The sequence below is a fragment of the Rhamphochromis sp. 'chilingali' genome, assembly GCF_963969265.1.
Source record: "Rhamphochromis sp. 'chilingali' genome assembly, chromosome: 6".
Taxonomy (NCBI): Eukaryota; Metazoa; Chordata; class Actinopteri; order Cichliformes; family Cichlidae; genus Rhamphochromis; species Rhamphochromis sp. 'chilingali'.
This window is the reverse complement of record NC_137933.1, coordinates 33,441,031-33,456,234: the sequence shown is the minus strand read 5'-3', so window position 1 is coordinate 33,456,234 and position 15,204 is coordinate 33,441,031. Positions and strand designations below refer to the sequence as shown.

At 39.9% G+C, this 15,204-nt stretch overlaps 2 protein-coding genes across 6 annotated transcripts in view; both read right to left on the bottom strand.

The window, feature by feature from the left end:
• Positions 1-7,245, bottom strand: part of chd9 (chromodomain helicase DNA binding protein 9) — a 79,354-nt gene extending 72,109 nt beyond the window's left edge. For 2 of the 3 annotated variants that reach the window (XM_080885576.1, XM_080885578.1), the window contains exons 1-2: positions 7,095-7,245; positions 2,632-4,279 (exon numbers count right to left, since the gene is read on the bottom strand). In XM_080885576.1, coding sequence (XP_080741702.1) covers positions 2,632-4,170 — 1,539 coding nt within the window. In that variant the 5' untranslated portion in view covers positions 4,171-4,279; positions 7,095-7,245. Of the gene's footprint in view, positions 1-2,631; positions 4,280-6,316; positions 6,530-7,094 lie in introns of those variants that run through there. The other variant, XM_080885577.1, reaches the window with a different exon arrangement.
• Positions 7,246-7,755: 510 nt separating this feature from the next.
• aktip (akt interacting protein) lies at positions 7,756-14,252 on the bottom strand. Of its 3 annotated transcripts, none has more exons than XM_080885348.1 (10): positions 13,980-14,252; positions 13,324-13,449; positions 11,750-11,961; positions 11,499-11,563; positions 11,290-11,390; positions 11,001-11,089; positions 9,806-9,904; positions 9,454-9,561; positions 9,262-9,322; positions 7,756-9,148 (listed from the first exon to the last, which is right to left on the bottom strand). In XM_080885348.1, the coding sequence occupies exons 2-10, from the start codon at positions 13,369-13,371 to the stop codon at positions 9,041-9,043; spliced, it is 891 nt and encodes a 296-aa protein (XP_080741474.1). In that variant the 5' UTR covers positions 13,372-13,449; positions 13,980-14,252; the 3' UTR covers positions 7,756-9,040. The 3 variants fall into 3 exon arrangements, with proteins under 3 accessions (XP_080741474.1, XP_080741472.1, XP_080741473.1); XM_080885346.1 differs by having other exon boundaries at positions 14,081-14,252; XM_080885347.1 differs by having other exon boundaries at positions 13,324-13,445; positions 14,081-14,252.
• Between the last annotated feature and the right edge of the window lie 952 nt (positions 14,253-15,204).

Below are 15,204 nucleotides of genomic sequence, written 5' to 3'. Positions count from 1 at the left end.
TAGTTCTATTGGTATTGGTACCAACTACTAAATTTCTAGTACTGTAAAATCCCCAGTCATCACTAGCTCTAGTTTCATTATTGCTTTTACTACTGGATCAAGATGCTGAGAATTAGAGATGAACCCTCAGAATTTTCCCACGCCTAAAAAAATAAATAATAATGTAGTATGATCTAATTGATTATTTACTCAAATTTGCAACTTAGTGTAGAGATGAAATGACCAGAAGAAAGGTACTTTTTAGTTTACCCATGTTTAAGGAACAAACTAAACAATTACCAAATGACCAAAGAAATGCGAATCATGAGAATCAGCCCACTAGCATGGAATACATGTTGCCAAATTGATTCATGGAAATAAAGCAAGAGTTCTACACATATCTAGTAGTAGCTGAAATACTGCTGTGGTATAATTTTCTGTCACTGTGACAAAATGTGGTACTATTGCTTCTGGAATAGCAGGAACTATTCCAATGTTGTCTTGAGTACATCTGGCAACCGTTTATGTTTGAGGACTGATTTTTGTCAACACTACAGTCGTTCAAAACCAAGTCCAGAAACGTAACAGGTATGTAGCAAAAACCAAAATGGGTGTGGTTCAACCTTTGCTTATGTAATAATGCAGAAATTGCTACCAGGTAGGGTGTACCCAGCCTCTTGCCCTATGACAGCTGGGATCATGGGCTGCCCTTCCACTAAGCGAAAGAGGATAACCAAAGCTATCTCACTGATTTAATGTCAGTATGCTGACAGACATGATATTTGATTTGGTTCCATTGCAAGAAGGTCTGTTGTTTATTTTTAAATTTATTTCAACCGAACTTTGACATTTTCTAAATATTTAATTATGTAAAAGTACAGAATATTGAAACCTGTGATAAGTCTTAAATCTTAACCCTGGCGAGTCATTACATCTGTAGCTGACCATTACAAACATTGGAAATCCTAATTAGCCACATTCACTGTGGGGGAGTGAAGAGTGGGCCGCTATCCCCTGATGCCTTGCCTGTTCAGCAAACACACTATCAGCAGGCTCTTCACACATCAGTGCACATGAATAGCACAGTCAGCCTGTAAGCATCAACACAGGGCTGGATGTTGACACAGACAGGGAGAGGCTTGTTCATATGGCTGTGGTTCATGGCCCCATTTCAATCAAGGACCTTTGCAGATGAGCAAATGGCCTGTGTGGATGAGCTCTGGTTTAGGCGCAGCACCAGTTTTGTTATCACCTGCTGAATGCTGGGGTATAGATGAGCTACTCAAAACACAAGTTTTGTTTTGGCTCTGGGGCATATATTTGCTTTTAAAATTGGGGAGACATAATGGACCTGCTGCTAGTAAGAGGTCCCTGTTTACAGAGATTTAAATGAGTCACTCAAACACATACTATAAAATTGTAGTAATATAAGTGTTTACTACACTAGGGTAAGTGCAGATACAGACAAAGGTGAGGTTGGTACAATATTGCCAAACAACACTTCTGTACGGTTAGTGGTTATGAGATGTTTTGTCAGTAGAGGGCCATAGGAAACACAAGTGCTTTTATGGTTTTAAAAAAGTGCCTATATATAAAGCGTGCCTTAAAAAAATAATTTTCATTGTTTTAGTAACAAAAATTCTGAAATCTAACACAAATGTTCTCAAAAGAAAACACAAAAATATGTTTCTATCTACATATGCACATAAAGTGTGCAGAGCATGATGAAAGGTCTGTGACTTTAGCTGGTGGTCATGTGTCACTCATGGGCGATGGTAGTGCATGGATGCTGCTAAGTTACAAGCCATCTGAGGTCCAGGAACCGCCTGAAGCCTGTTACAGCCAGCTAATGCATTCACCCAACCTCCCCCTCCGCTTCTCTTCTCTCTGTCATGCTCTTCCTCTCTGTCTCTTTCCCTCCCTTTCTTTCCTAAGCTCTCCTTTTTCCATGAGCTGCTGCCCTCTCCATCTCTCAAACCCCCTCCCCCGCTCTGAAGTGCTAACCACTCTCCTTCACCGTGCTCTTTTCCTACCGCTCACTCTCTCACACGTGCACACGCACTCACGCACAGAAACTGTGGCAGCTACCACAACAGCGTGCAACCTCCCCCACACTCCAGCGAGGCAGTGTGCAAGTGCTTCAGGCTTGCCCTGACCCACATCTTGATATAGCCCTAAGTATGCTTACAGCTAAGTCCTGAAGACTCTCCTGCCACTCTTAGCCTAATCAGGCCTGAGCTGCTGTCAGTGCACTGCCCAGACAGACAGGCCAGGTTGGACTGACCATTATCATTTTCAGATAGCTTTCAGACTGCCCAAGATACACCTTCCCCTTTCCACTGCTGATTGCAGGTTTTCTACTAGGCAAGCACATGTTCTACCTGAGATAGCTAAGCATTATATGAGTGGCCAAATTCTGTGCCATAATATGGAAAGAAGAAAATATTTCTCCATTATTAAAGAAAAAAAATATTTAAAATTGTGAAATTCAACACATCACTGTTTCATTTCAATCAGCTTATTCATTTTCATTCTTGTCACTGACTATAACTTAGAAATGGGTGTTAAGTATGAGGTGTATGGTTATATATAAAGATCAGTGCAGTGCCTTTAAACAAATGCTTTAGGAACAAAAAGGATGAAATGTGTTACCTTATCTTCACTGTACTCAATGGGTGATGGTTTCCTGTACTCAATTCCAATCTCCTGAGTAGTATCAGTCCAGCCACAGTTAGATTTGTCCTCTTGCTTAAAAACATGCTCAAGCTGGGGCAGTAGGTCAGGCAGGAGGTCAGGAGGCTCCAGGCCATCCAAGTCTTCATCATGAGCTGCTGATGGTAAAAGGCTGTCTCCCAAAGCTTGGTATCCATTAGTGTTGATAACCCTACAACTCTGAGGCTGCTCAGAAGGCAGGTGGGTGGTGATGTTGGGGTAGGGTCGCATAGATTCACCAAACAGCTCAGATGACTTGCAGTTTCCCTGGGTTTCTCTGGAGCAACGTATAGCACGGAAAGGACATTCCTCTGCCTGGCTAATTGGGGTCCTAGTGTGCTGCTGACTCAAATGTGCAGTGGATGAAAACTGGCATGGTGTCCCTGTAAGTTCGGGTATTGTAGAAGTGAGTGGTGCAGTGGTGTTGCTGGGCCTAGACACCGAGGCTGAGGACAAAGATTGCTCATTGAGACTGGGTAATTCTGGCTCCCCAGGATAAGTAGGGTACTGAGTTGGTTGATAAGCTCTGGCAGAACTGACAGAGCATATGGGCAGGGAATGAACCATAGATGATGAGTGCATGGGAAAGGACAGGTTAGATTCTTCCAGTCCTGTTCCAGGGAAAGCTTGACATTCCCTGACCAACTGGTAGTTACCTTGCTGTGGCTGTGTTTGCAAGCAAGTTGCAGTCATAGAAGCATTCTGACTTTCCAAATAATGCTTACTTGGAAGAGCTCTTGAGTGGAACTGCTGCTCTCTCACAGTTAGTTGGCGCTGAACCTGCTGCTGAGTGTGGTGAATTTGCTGTTGGCTGCTGGACTGGCCTCCCTGGTGAAACGGGAAATTGTGATGCTGCTGCTGCAGGGACACAGTCTGTGTGTTAATTTGTTGGTGCTGGTTTAACAGCTGTTGCTGATGACTTTGCTGTTGTTGCAGCTGCTGCTGTCGCATTCTGTGCTGCTGCTCCTCTTGCTGATAACAGGGATGGTGCTGTGTTTGATGTCTGCCATGAAGTTGCTGGCTTTGTAGTTGTTGCTGTTGATGACAAAGCTGCTGTTGAGGTAAGGCCTGGTACATGTTCCCATTCTGGTCTTGGTTACCCCACATCGGACTGCCACTGTTACAGAAGAGCCCATTGGATTGAGGAACTTGACTCATGGGAGCATTATGGTATGAGCCATGTTGCTCTGTAATCATGCCTTCACTTATGCCCTGAGAACCAGAAAATGCCTGAGCCACATTGGCCTTAATGTCAATGTAATGACCCATTGACTGGCTGTAACTAGGCATAGCTTGTTGGGTAGAAGCTGGTGGCATCATGTCTTGATGCTTCCCAGGGCCAAGAGGCTCCACTTGGAGCGGTTCAAAGTCAGCAGTAAGATTTAGCTCATCCACGAGTGATGGTGCTGAAGCGAAGCCATCGTCATCCAGCCCTTCCAAACCTCCACCAAAGAGGCTAGGGTCATTAAAGAAGTCCATGGTGGAGGCTGGAGGATGACTGGAACCTCTGGAACACCAATGGATCCAAACTGGTCCCCAAATGCCTCTCTTTAGAGCTACAGCATGCCGACTATATAGTTTTCATGCCCTAAAATGAAGAGAAAAAATATAAATTATAATACTTATATCAGATGATAAAGTTTCAGCTGGTAATCTATGGCCTACATCAGATTTCATTTGGTAAAAAAAAAAAACTTATTAGCATAATCAACCTTTAAACACATGCACAAATAATTTCCAGTTAAAAGATGACACAACAGTTTATCAAGTATATTTTTGTCCACCATATTGAACTTTGTCATCCACTTCATCATCAATGATGCATTCTTTGAGAGCAGTAAAACTGCATGACTCTATCAATCTGACATATAAAAGCACTTATCCAAGTGAAGGCTATGTCATGGTTCTGGAGAAACTTGGTACTGTCAGTTATCTGTCAGCATTGCCTTTCATGTGTGCAGCAAAGCAGCTGGTGCAAACCAACCGCCAGCCACCAGCAGGTGCCTCTTCCTGTACCCCCACCCTTTTCAAATACACACATACGCACAAATGCGCCTCAACCCCCTACCTTCACAACCAATGAAGCTGCCTGCCCTGCTACTGCAGAATGTGTGGGAGGTGCAGACAGCTGATAGAATTTCAACAGCTAAGGACAGAGGCAAAGGAGGCCCTTTAAGCATGCGCATGTGCGTGTTCTGCAACCACAGACCAGCGGAAGATGACAGAAGCCTACCGAGGTCAGTTATTATGCTGACTTAACATGCACACAGGCACACAAATGAACACAGACATTTGTCCCATATTTTTGTCTGGCATCTTTTTCTTTATCACAGCATATATTTAAAATAATAGCCATGCTAGTAAATGGTTTACCATAACATTCTACCAGCATAAAAAAAATTATGGTGCTCTCAACTACTGACTGTGTGATTTGTTATCAGAGACACCAGCCTAATATGGATAATATTATGCAAAAAACAACAACAACAGAGCAATGTGCACAAGCTAATAAACTAAAAAATGATTCCTAAAAAAGATAAAGTCATAAGTTTGATTTTTCTTGTTTAACTGGCAGTTATCCAGCTGCTGCTGCAGTTTTGTGATGGCTATAAGAAAAGCCCACCTAAAAAATCCTTTTGACTAAGTGATTCTAACAGCCAACTTCTCTGTATGCAAGTTAAGTTCACCTTAAGGTGAACCAGCATAGGTGGCCTGCTTGGCCCATAGCAACAGAAATGTCTACATGAACTCTCAGAGTTAAACAGTTCCACTTGCTACATTACGAGTTTTATAGTGACTTTATAACGTTACTAACATCAAACCTGAGAAATGTGTAATCTCATATATTAACAAACAATTCATAACATTCTCACCACCTCATGCCACTGCTTTGCATTTTGAAAGCAATATTTAAATCTTAAATTAAACATACAGAGAAAGGAAATCTACTTTACTGTACTATCACTACATTTCCTTTTAAGACTCATTGTCATGCACATTACCACTCTCCCCACTAACCACCAGGTCCCTGCAAAAGTCAATTCACACAGGCATGAAGCAATTCCTGTTTTCACATTGGGCTGTTCTTCAAGCTCAAGACTCTCTCCAGTGCTTTCTCTAGTGATCATTATGTTTATTGGGAAATCATGTGACTGCCATGTAATTACTTGTCAGTTTTAAGTTTCTGTAGATCCCTATCTATATGCAGGTTCCCTATAGCTAAACCAAGCAACTGCTAACCTTCAAACGCCACCCATCTGGCTCCGAGGCATAGACCAGTCCCCTCTCCCCTCTGATGCTTTCCAGCTGTTTCCTTCATAATTGTGACGTTGTGAGCACCATCCAGGCACGTGCAACTCATGCCTAATATCAACATGAACTGTGTTTATAAACTGCTCCTGAAATTTGGGGAGATGTCCGTGTAAAACTAACAAAATTGAAACAATATCAATTTAACTGAAAGTTGAAGCAAAAGCTAAGCGCGTATACGAACGCTTTTCAGTCCACTTTTAGGAAACTTCCAAGGTTGTTATTGGTAAAGTGTCTCAGTTGGCGACATGGCTATACCTCTGTGGTGTTTTCAAAGCCCTTAAGCGACCATGTTTAAGCAAGACACCGAGCTCACCTCTTGAGTTAATATCATCCTCTTCATCTTCCCTCAGAAATGGCTACAGCCTCTGCGAGCGCGGTGGTTGATAAGCCGACGAGGCGGCAATGTGTTGCGCTACTTTAAGCGCAACTGCTCGGCGAGCGGAAAGAAAATGAACGCACGTGGAACATTTGAGTTTTAGATATAAAACTGTTTGTCGAGGTGCGCACGTGCACTCGAACCGTATAACCTAAGGATTCAAAAGGTGTCGTGACGCTGCTCACAGAAGAAGATAGGGAGGGGGAGGGGGCCGGAGATGGATGGAGAGGTCGTCAATGATTGTGACCGTGATAACAGCCAACTACTTTATCCTCGCCTGACTTTCGTTTTCATTTCAAATAACCTGTCGAAGTATTGGCACTGTTAAGTACATCGGCGTCCACATTCAAGTGCCATGCTGCTTTGAGCCCGGCTGGTCGCTGTCAGTTCAGGACCACCATGACCAAGAAGAACCCACCAAGGAGTACTTTGGAGACACGCGCATTTACATGTAGGCGTCAAACTCTGAAAAAGTACGATGATATTTGCTGCTTTCGATGCGAATTCAAAGAAAACAAACAAGTTTTTGGCTCCTGAACACCCTTGCTTCTACAGGGAAGATACACAGCCAGCTAGGCGGTGTGTCATCAGACAGCTGAGGCGACCCTCATTGACTCACTGTCCGAAATTTGACAGCTACTTGACTGTATGAAACAGAAGCCCACAAGTCCAAACGCGTCTCAGAAAAGTCAACGTAATTAGCGCAGTTTCTTACCTGAAAGAACCACAAAGCGCAGCTCCAGACGCCAATGAAGACAGAGTGGTATTAGCGAAGTTGTTACTGTGTTGTTAGTTGTACTCCTGCTGGCGACCACGGCACAGCGGCTCTGCTGCTGCTGCTGACGTGACTGTGATAACGCCGCATTTGCATATTAGTAACCCTCTCTGTGATTGGACCGCTGACAATTTGCCAAAATCACTAATTTCCATGTTAAATTAAAAACCGGTTCACCAACTGTGACTACTTTGAGGACGGTGGCGCCAGGGCGTTGCTGATTAAATCATGTCATCGTTTGTAAAGTTGCTGTGTTGACAGAGTGCATAAGATGGCCGCGTCTAAACCGGAGCCAATCCGGAGAGGTTTTATATTCGCACATGTACCCTAGTCTGTCCTCAGTGCGAACGTGACAGGAGCCGGAGATGCTTTCAGCTGTGGGTACATAACGCCATCTGTTGCCAGAGGGAAATACTTCGCTAAAATAAGTAACTTCAAATTTGAACGTAGTTTTCTTTGATAGAATCATTTCTAGTATAACAGAAATCGCCACTTTGTATCAGTAACTGTATTGAGTAATTATGTTTGAAATACGTTTCTTGTAATCAGGTTTTCATTAGTTCAAAACAAACACTTGAAAAAAAAAATACATAAACATACATAGCTTTTAAAAATCCTTTTATTGATTTCAAAGAATACCGTTTCAATTTCAAACCTAAGCAGTCAAGAACAAATGGTTCACGCATCAACACATCTGAACTTCTGAAGAGCCCAAATGGCATCATGTAAATTACAATTATTGTTACAACTTTCCCTCTTACAGCAGCTCAAACAACTTTGGCCAACATACCTGCTGTGCTCATTTCTTTATTGAATTTATACTGATTTTAAATCTATTTTCCTACAGTATTTCCAAATACAGCAATCAAGCCAAATTCCTCTGCTTGAAGACTTCAAGTTTGAACTGACACTGGCCTGTAACTAAAGAATATGAAGCACCCCAGTTTATTACCATCCTATTTTGCTGTTCAGAGTGTCCTAAATAACTAAACTTTATCAAAATAAAGGCGTTTGTCTTCCAGACTTCTGTAATTCTAGAGTAACGTCATTTATTTGGGAGTAATTTACAATTATCTACAAAAAAAAAAGAAAAAAAAAAGACATTCTCTTACAGAGCACCAATGCAGATGTCTCTTAAACCTCAGCATAGAATCCATTATTTACACATCAAACCTTTAATAACCAATGATATATATATATAAAACATTCAAAATTATTTCAAATCTGGCAAAATACATAAGCTTACTTACTTAGAATCTTATTTAAAACCATATTTGCCAACTCTGCTGCAAAGTAAGACAACCGTTTACACAGTGGAAATAAAAAAATAACTCATTGTCCAATAAAACACAAATATAAAGCAAATGTCAACCTAACTTGGTAATAGAGGAGGATGTGACAGGGGTTTTTTTTCCCCACCAACACAGCTGTGATTAAACATTCCGAGTCTTACAAATAAACAGTCCTGAGCCAAATTGAACAAGTGGTATTGATATGCAATCCACTGTACTTACAATAAGAATGAAAATAATTTCACTCACATCGTCCACAGCCTTTTGCAGCTGTATGTCATAACGTAACTAAATATGTGAATGGATAAGAAAACGAAAATGAGAATGTACTTTGATTGCATCTTACCCTAAAGGATGTTGACGCATCCATTTGTCATTGTTGATTTAAATATGATACAAACTTGGTTTCCTTTTTCTAAAACTCTTTGAGGCCTAAAAAAAAAGCTTTTAAAGCCAAGCAATAAATGTGAAGAGCTAATATAAAGTTGCCAACTACCAAGGTTCTACTTTCACACAGATGGCTGATGCAAGCCTGTGGCATGGAATCTGATGCTTCTGACTCCCTCTAGTGGCCACTATCTTGACATTGCAGATTCAGCTCTGGGGAGGATTGTCTTCTTTGCTGAAGGGCTGTGTCGAGCCAGGCTTTACCCAAGACAAACCCGATGCCTGAGATGCCTTGTGGTGATCCTCAGGTCGTCTCTAGGGCAACAACAACAAATTAAAAGCTGCATAATAAGAATCACCAGATAAAATATGCAGATTAAACTCTCTCCTGCTTCAAAAGTGCAAAGTTTTAATTTAGCAAAACTTACCTTGTATGTGAACATCCTGTCTTTTGCTTCTTCATGTACAGCTGGGTTCCATGGGGAAAAACTGAAACCAATGGATCAAAGTGGAGAACCGAACACAAGATAATTTTTTCCCTCTTTAGAGTTTTAACAAACACACACACTTTTTTCCTTATTGTGGTCAGCACTAGAATGTGAAATGGACAGTTGACCAACCTTATTGCGTAGGGATCATCGATCTTTGGCTGATCAAAAAGATGACTGTTGCATAGTTTCACACTATCTACCACTTTGCTTTTGAACAACTGCACATCCTTCTCGTAGCTGGGGAAAAAGAAAGAAAAAAAAAAAAAAGCAAGTGTCAAACTTATTTAGCTAGAAACATCACTTTGCACCGAGTGCTAAAAGACCAGTTTCTTAGTCGAGATTTTAATTATGTTTTTCTATAAATGACTAACAAGATTTTTTTTTTTTTTAACATTTTCAGAGGAAAAATAAAATATAGACACACAACAAGTTCCATTAAGGGAAAAAAAAAAAAGGCAAAAACCAAGAATGTTAAACTCACAGTACAGCAGCCTCTGGGTTGAGTGGGTCTGTGGTGTTAATCTTGTAAAAAACTGTACGTGCATACATCAGGACTTGCCAGATGTGGTTGTGATTCCGTCTACACACACACAGGTGGATGAAGTCAGTAAATGTTTGATTTATTTTAATTCAGTTACATATCGTATATAGAGAGCCAAAAAAATAAAAAATAAAATAAAAAATTACTGTCGCCCCAAGGTGCTTTATATTGCAGCATAAAGCACATATAATATTACTTTATGAATTAGTTGGTGTCACTAAGATGATTCCAGTGCAGCAGAGAGAAATACTAAGTTTGTTGAAGAAAACTTGCTAGCAAGCAGGTAATTTGTAAGTTAACTCTGCTTCAGGAACAGATGAGTTTTCCTCTGTTAACAAACAGAGCTGTTAGCTACATCTGCATCATGGAGGAGTGCCAAGATGCCTTTAAATGCAAAACTTGTACTACAGTCCATGCCACTGTCAGTCCTTGCTGAATAGCATAATAAACTTGTTTTTACTGCCTTGTGCGTAGTTCAGTTTTTGATAACGTCGAGAAGCACAGCTAGTCATGGCATACAGTTTTTGGATTTGTGTTACTTTTCAGAATCACGTTTCCTGGTGCATATCTCTCTCTCTCTCTCATATTTTACACCTGTTCAACTGTATGTTACAGCAAATATCTCAGGCAATCGCATGACAGTAAATCAGTCAGGCATGTAAACCTGGTGACGTGCTGAATTTCAAACCAAACATAAGAATGGGAAAGAAAAGTGATTTAAATGACTTTGAATGACTGGGTGGTAGCATGGGTGTGGGCACCAGACAAACTAGTCTGTTTGTTTAAGAAAATGCTGATCTACTGGGTTTAAAACACAGTCTAAAAATAGAAAACATCAGCAAGTGGCAGTTCTCTGCTGAAAATGCCTTGTAGGCACCAGAAGCCAGCGGCGGCCAGTTTCCTTCCAGGTGATAGAAAAGTAACAGTTACTCAAATAAGCATTTGTTACAACCAAGGTATGCAAAAGAGCACCTCTGTTGAACCTTGAAGCCTACAGCAGCAGCCCACACTGAGCTTGGTGATTCATTTAGTTGCTCAAGTTTTTCCAACCTCCCCCCCAATTCCTTCCACTTCAAAATATAATTCGAGAAAAGTAACAAAGCAAAGTACATAAGCAGAAAAATGATAAACCTACCTCCATTTGGTAAAAGCTCTTCTGACATCAAGCTCTCCAGACACAGGGTCAACAAGTGGATGGAAGACTGGTATGTCAAATACTAATTTCTGAAACAAATTGTTTGCACCATTTTTTCTTAAACCATATTTTATGACAGTTTATGTATACATCATTTATGCTGCTACTTCTTATTTATAATGACATACATCTTGCATTTTCCAATGTTTACTCTTTTTAGCTAAATCATGCAATCTCACTTTTTGGTAAGGGGCAAAATATCAAACAAGAACATTTTTTTAATACTTACAGGACACTCCCCATCTGGATAATTGTCTGGAATATACACAGTGAACTTGAAGACACCATCCTGGTACAAGCCATGTCTGATGAATATGACACCAAACCACACTAGACAGTGAGAGATGCCATTTTAGAATCACTTATCACTTTTTTTGTCTTTCCCCTGATATATAAAAAGTGATTAATTGCATGAACTTTTAAAAGTGGAATCCTTACTTAGTGCAGACTTGTAGGATGGCTGGACATAAATTCCAGGGAGCTTCTGCTTTATCACTAATGTGCTGCAGGTCACAAGAAAAATCAGAAGGGAAACCAAATAAAAACAATTTAAATGATACTGTGAAACTAGTTTAATACAAAATGTATACAGTGGGTATTTTAAAAACAAGGGCTACCAGCATATTGGAGCATGCCAAGAAATTAACAACAAACTGAAATTTAAATTCTGATACTGGACCAATACGTACAACTCAGCCAGCAGAGAGTACTCCAAGTAAAAAGGGCCATAAGAGGCATGCGTGCCATTGGCAGACTGGATTGGGGTACCCATTGGGGAAGGCTTGGTAATAGGGGCTGCATTCTTAGGAATCGGCGGAAGCTGCTTTCTGCCGAAGGGCATCCGGGCTGGACTGGCCCTCTGCTCCCCATGCCCGCTTTGTTCCTCGTTGTCAGATCTCGGCTGTTCAGGATTGAAAACATGACAGGGATCTTAACACATCAAACATTAAAGCCCATGCTATGTGGGAGGGGAAAAAAAAAAAATCAGAAGGAACCCCCTCAGTCAAATTTAGATAGTGTATATAAATGCTCAAACGGTAGACCTAAGGAGTAATCCGATGGCACAGGGTAGTGACCATGTGCTGTGAGTGACCTCTCAAGTTACACTGCCCATCTGGTTTGTAGCTCGTCAGGGAGCCATGTCTAGACAAGAGCAAGCGTTTTCATGCCTAGCTGTAACGCCATCTTACTGATGACGCAAGGATGATAGGAGGAGTTGCGGTAAAGTGTCACAGTGCACTCTGAACACAAAACAGAAGAATGCTGTTTTGAATGGCAGGATACATCAGGAAGCCATAAGAAACAGTGCAAGAAATGCTTGCAATAAATATTGCACTTAAAAAAAATCACTTTAAAAAAAAAAAAAAAAAAACCCCAACAACAACAACAACGACAACAACAAAAAAACAACCCTTGACTGTAGAATGTGTTAAAATGTACCTTCAATGAGACAAACAAGGTCACTCACACCGTTTTCGTCCCTCCTAAATCCCCTCCCCACCACTGTGGGTGCTGGTGGAAATTTAGTCAAGCAGTAGCAAACTTCACCAAACACCACAACACAGAAAGAGTGGAGACTTTGTTATAATGTAGTTTTAAATCATATGGTTATAGTTAAACTTCACACAATATAAGCATATTTCCCCCAAAATGAGTGGAAAAACCACACCCTTAGGTCGAGTATGAAAGTTTTCCAGTTTAACAAGATTTGTTAACAAGCTTAACAATATGAATCCAAGTGGGAACAGGTGCGGGAATCAAGGCTGAGAAAAGACAAAGCTATACATTTTCTCAGTTTGATGTTTGTCCCCTCAAATGTTAAATTATTAGGACTATCGAAATCAAGTTTTGGCAGACAAGTACAGGTTTTATTTATTTATTTTAATCTTAGGAAGTGCAATCAGCAGAAATACAACCTTTGTAACCCATAGTAAGCTCTACTATACTCCAGGTTTAATAGGCAGTCAAAACATTTTATATGTGAAGATTTTAGTTAAAACAAACAAAACTTACTGCACTGTTAAGTCATCAAAAATCTCCTTTGCAAAGCTCATGACTATCATGTGCAGCACATTTTAGAGAGAGGTTTCCACAGGCTTGTACATATCTGAAAGGCACCTAAGGGCAAGCTTCTGGACACTAAAGTGTTGTATCAATATCAAGTTTGCCATTTTTTCCACAAAAAATACCGAATGGGAATGGCAATGTTTACAGTATGTTTACAGCTTAAAACAAACAAACAAAAAACCTCCACAACGTTTACCTTACGACTTGTATTGGTAGACATGCTCCAGAAGGGGTTTAAGTTCATCACTCGTTCAGAGGTTCAGACTGATGTCCCTCTTTTTATGAAGGTCCCACGACAAGTAGTCTCCGGGCCATTCGCTGCCTTGGTGGAAACAGGAAATAAATGCTATAGTTGAAGTCAAACACACACAACCTAAACACGCATCTCGAAAAAAAAAAAAAAATAATAATAATAACAACAATAATACTAATCAAGCATCCCATGCAAATTTAGCTAGCATAGCTACTTGCCACCACAAAGTTAACACTAGGACGGGTTGTTTCGGCTAGCTTAGCTTCGTGCTAACCTAGCTGTTTCATTGAAGAAGTTTTAAAGCTTGTGTGTCTAACGTTGTTTGTCGGAGCCGTAACAAATTTTAAACTAATGTTCTGATTTTAACCAAATGTATTGTTAAAGTCTCGTTATTTCTAGTACAAGCATGAGCGATAGTGTCATTCACCACAATCTGAGATTACAGTGCTACGTTAGCAAATGTTATGGACCAGGGTGTTGCAGCTGAACGTAACATATTTCTACTTGACAGCTGGAATTTTGGCAACATAAGCGGTCAAAGCATACGACGAGTTAATTTTACCAGATTTACACAGTCTCATTTGTTTTACTTGACTTACCTAACGTCAGCTTCAGGTTTAAGGTTACATTTGACGTTGCTAACAAAACCAGTCTTTAACTGTGGATCTTGCACTTAAGAGAGCTTATTAATTAAACTCACCGTATTTGCTTGAACTGTATAAACGCCCCTTTAAATATTAATAAATGTTAAGGCGTGTTCCACCTTAATTTTCGAAGGAAAGTGCACAGCTGCTCACCATGCCTTTGGTTACCATTCCAGCTAGCTGGCTAACGTAGGTTAGCTAAATAATTTGACAAACAGAGAAACCGGAGATCAATCTAACAAATGAAGGGCGTTTTGCTGCTGTACAACGCGTCCTTATTGGTTCATAAGGAAACAAATCTTAGCAGGTGATTTGCTGGTGACTTCGTCACGTGATAGACAGCGTGCCCTTTAACACACAGGCCTCGAATTCAATGGGGACTTGGATGTTTGAAATAATAATAATAATAAATAAATCCACAAATAAATAAATCTAAAAAAATAAAAAATCTAGAGAATAATGACATCCGAAAAACCCCAGAAGAGAGCAGTTCCACCAGCACAAATATTACAGTCTTCTATTTATGGTGACTTGAATTCAAAAAAGACAAATACTGCAATGTGAAGAAAATGTTTGATGTTTAATGTTTAAAGTTTAATTTAAACATTTGCGAATAATACACCTTAAAAGTCATTGTCTGTAATGTGGATGATAATTTATGTGATAATTTCTGTACTCTAAGTAAAAAAATAAAATAATAATCATTCATATATATATATATATATAGATAGATAGATAGATAGATAGATAGATAGATAGATAGATAGATAGATAGATAGATAGATAGATAGATAGATAGATATGTTTTATTTAGGAAAAAAAGCATGTAAAACAGGCACGTTTATGATAGAGAGACATTGTAATTTATTTTGTGAATAACTCGGTGGATGAAAACATTTGTTTTCCAACCCGTCTTCTCGTCATTTTTGGTAAGTGTCATATAAATAAGGTAAAATGGACCAATTGGAAGCCAAACTCTGTTATATTTTCAACTGACATCAATGAGTTTTCTCATTCAGTTGAAAAATAAGAAGCAGCAAATAGCCTAACATTATCTAATACATATACAATTACTGACTAATGTCAACCTCTATCACCCCATGTTTCAATTTATCTTTTTCTTCAGTGTTATGTTTTACATATTCCGCCCACATTTTACCTTTTTACTGTAAGTCTGTTC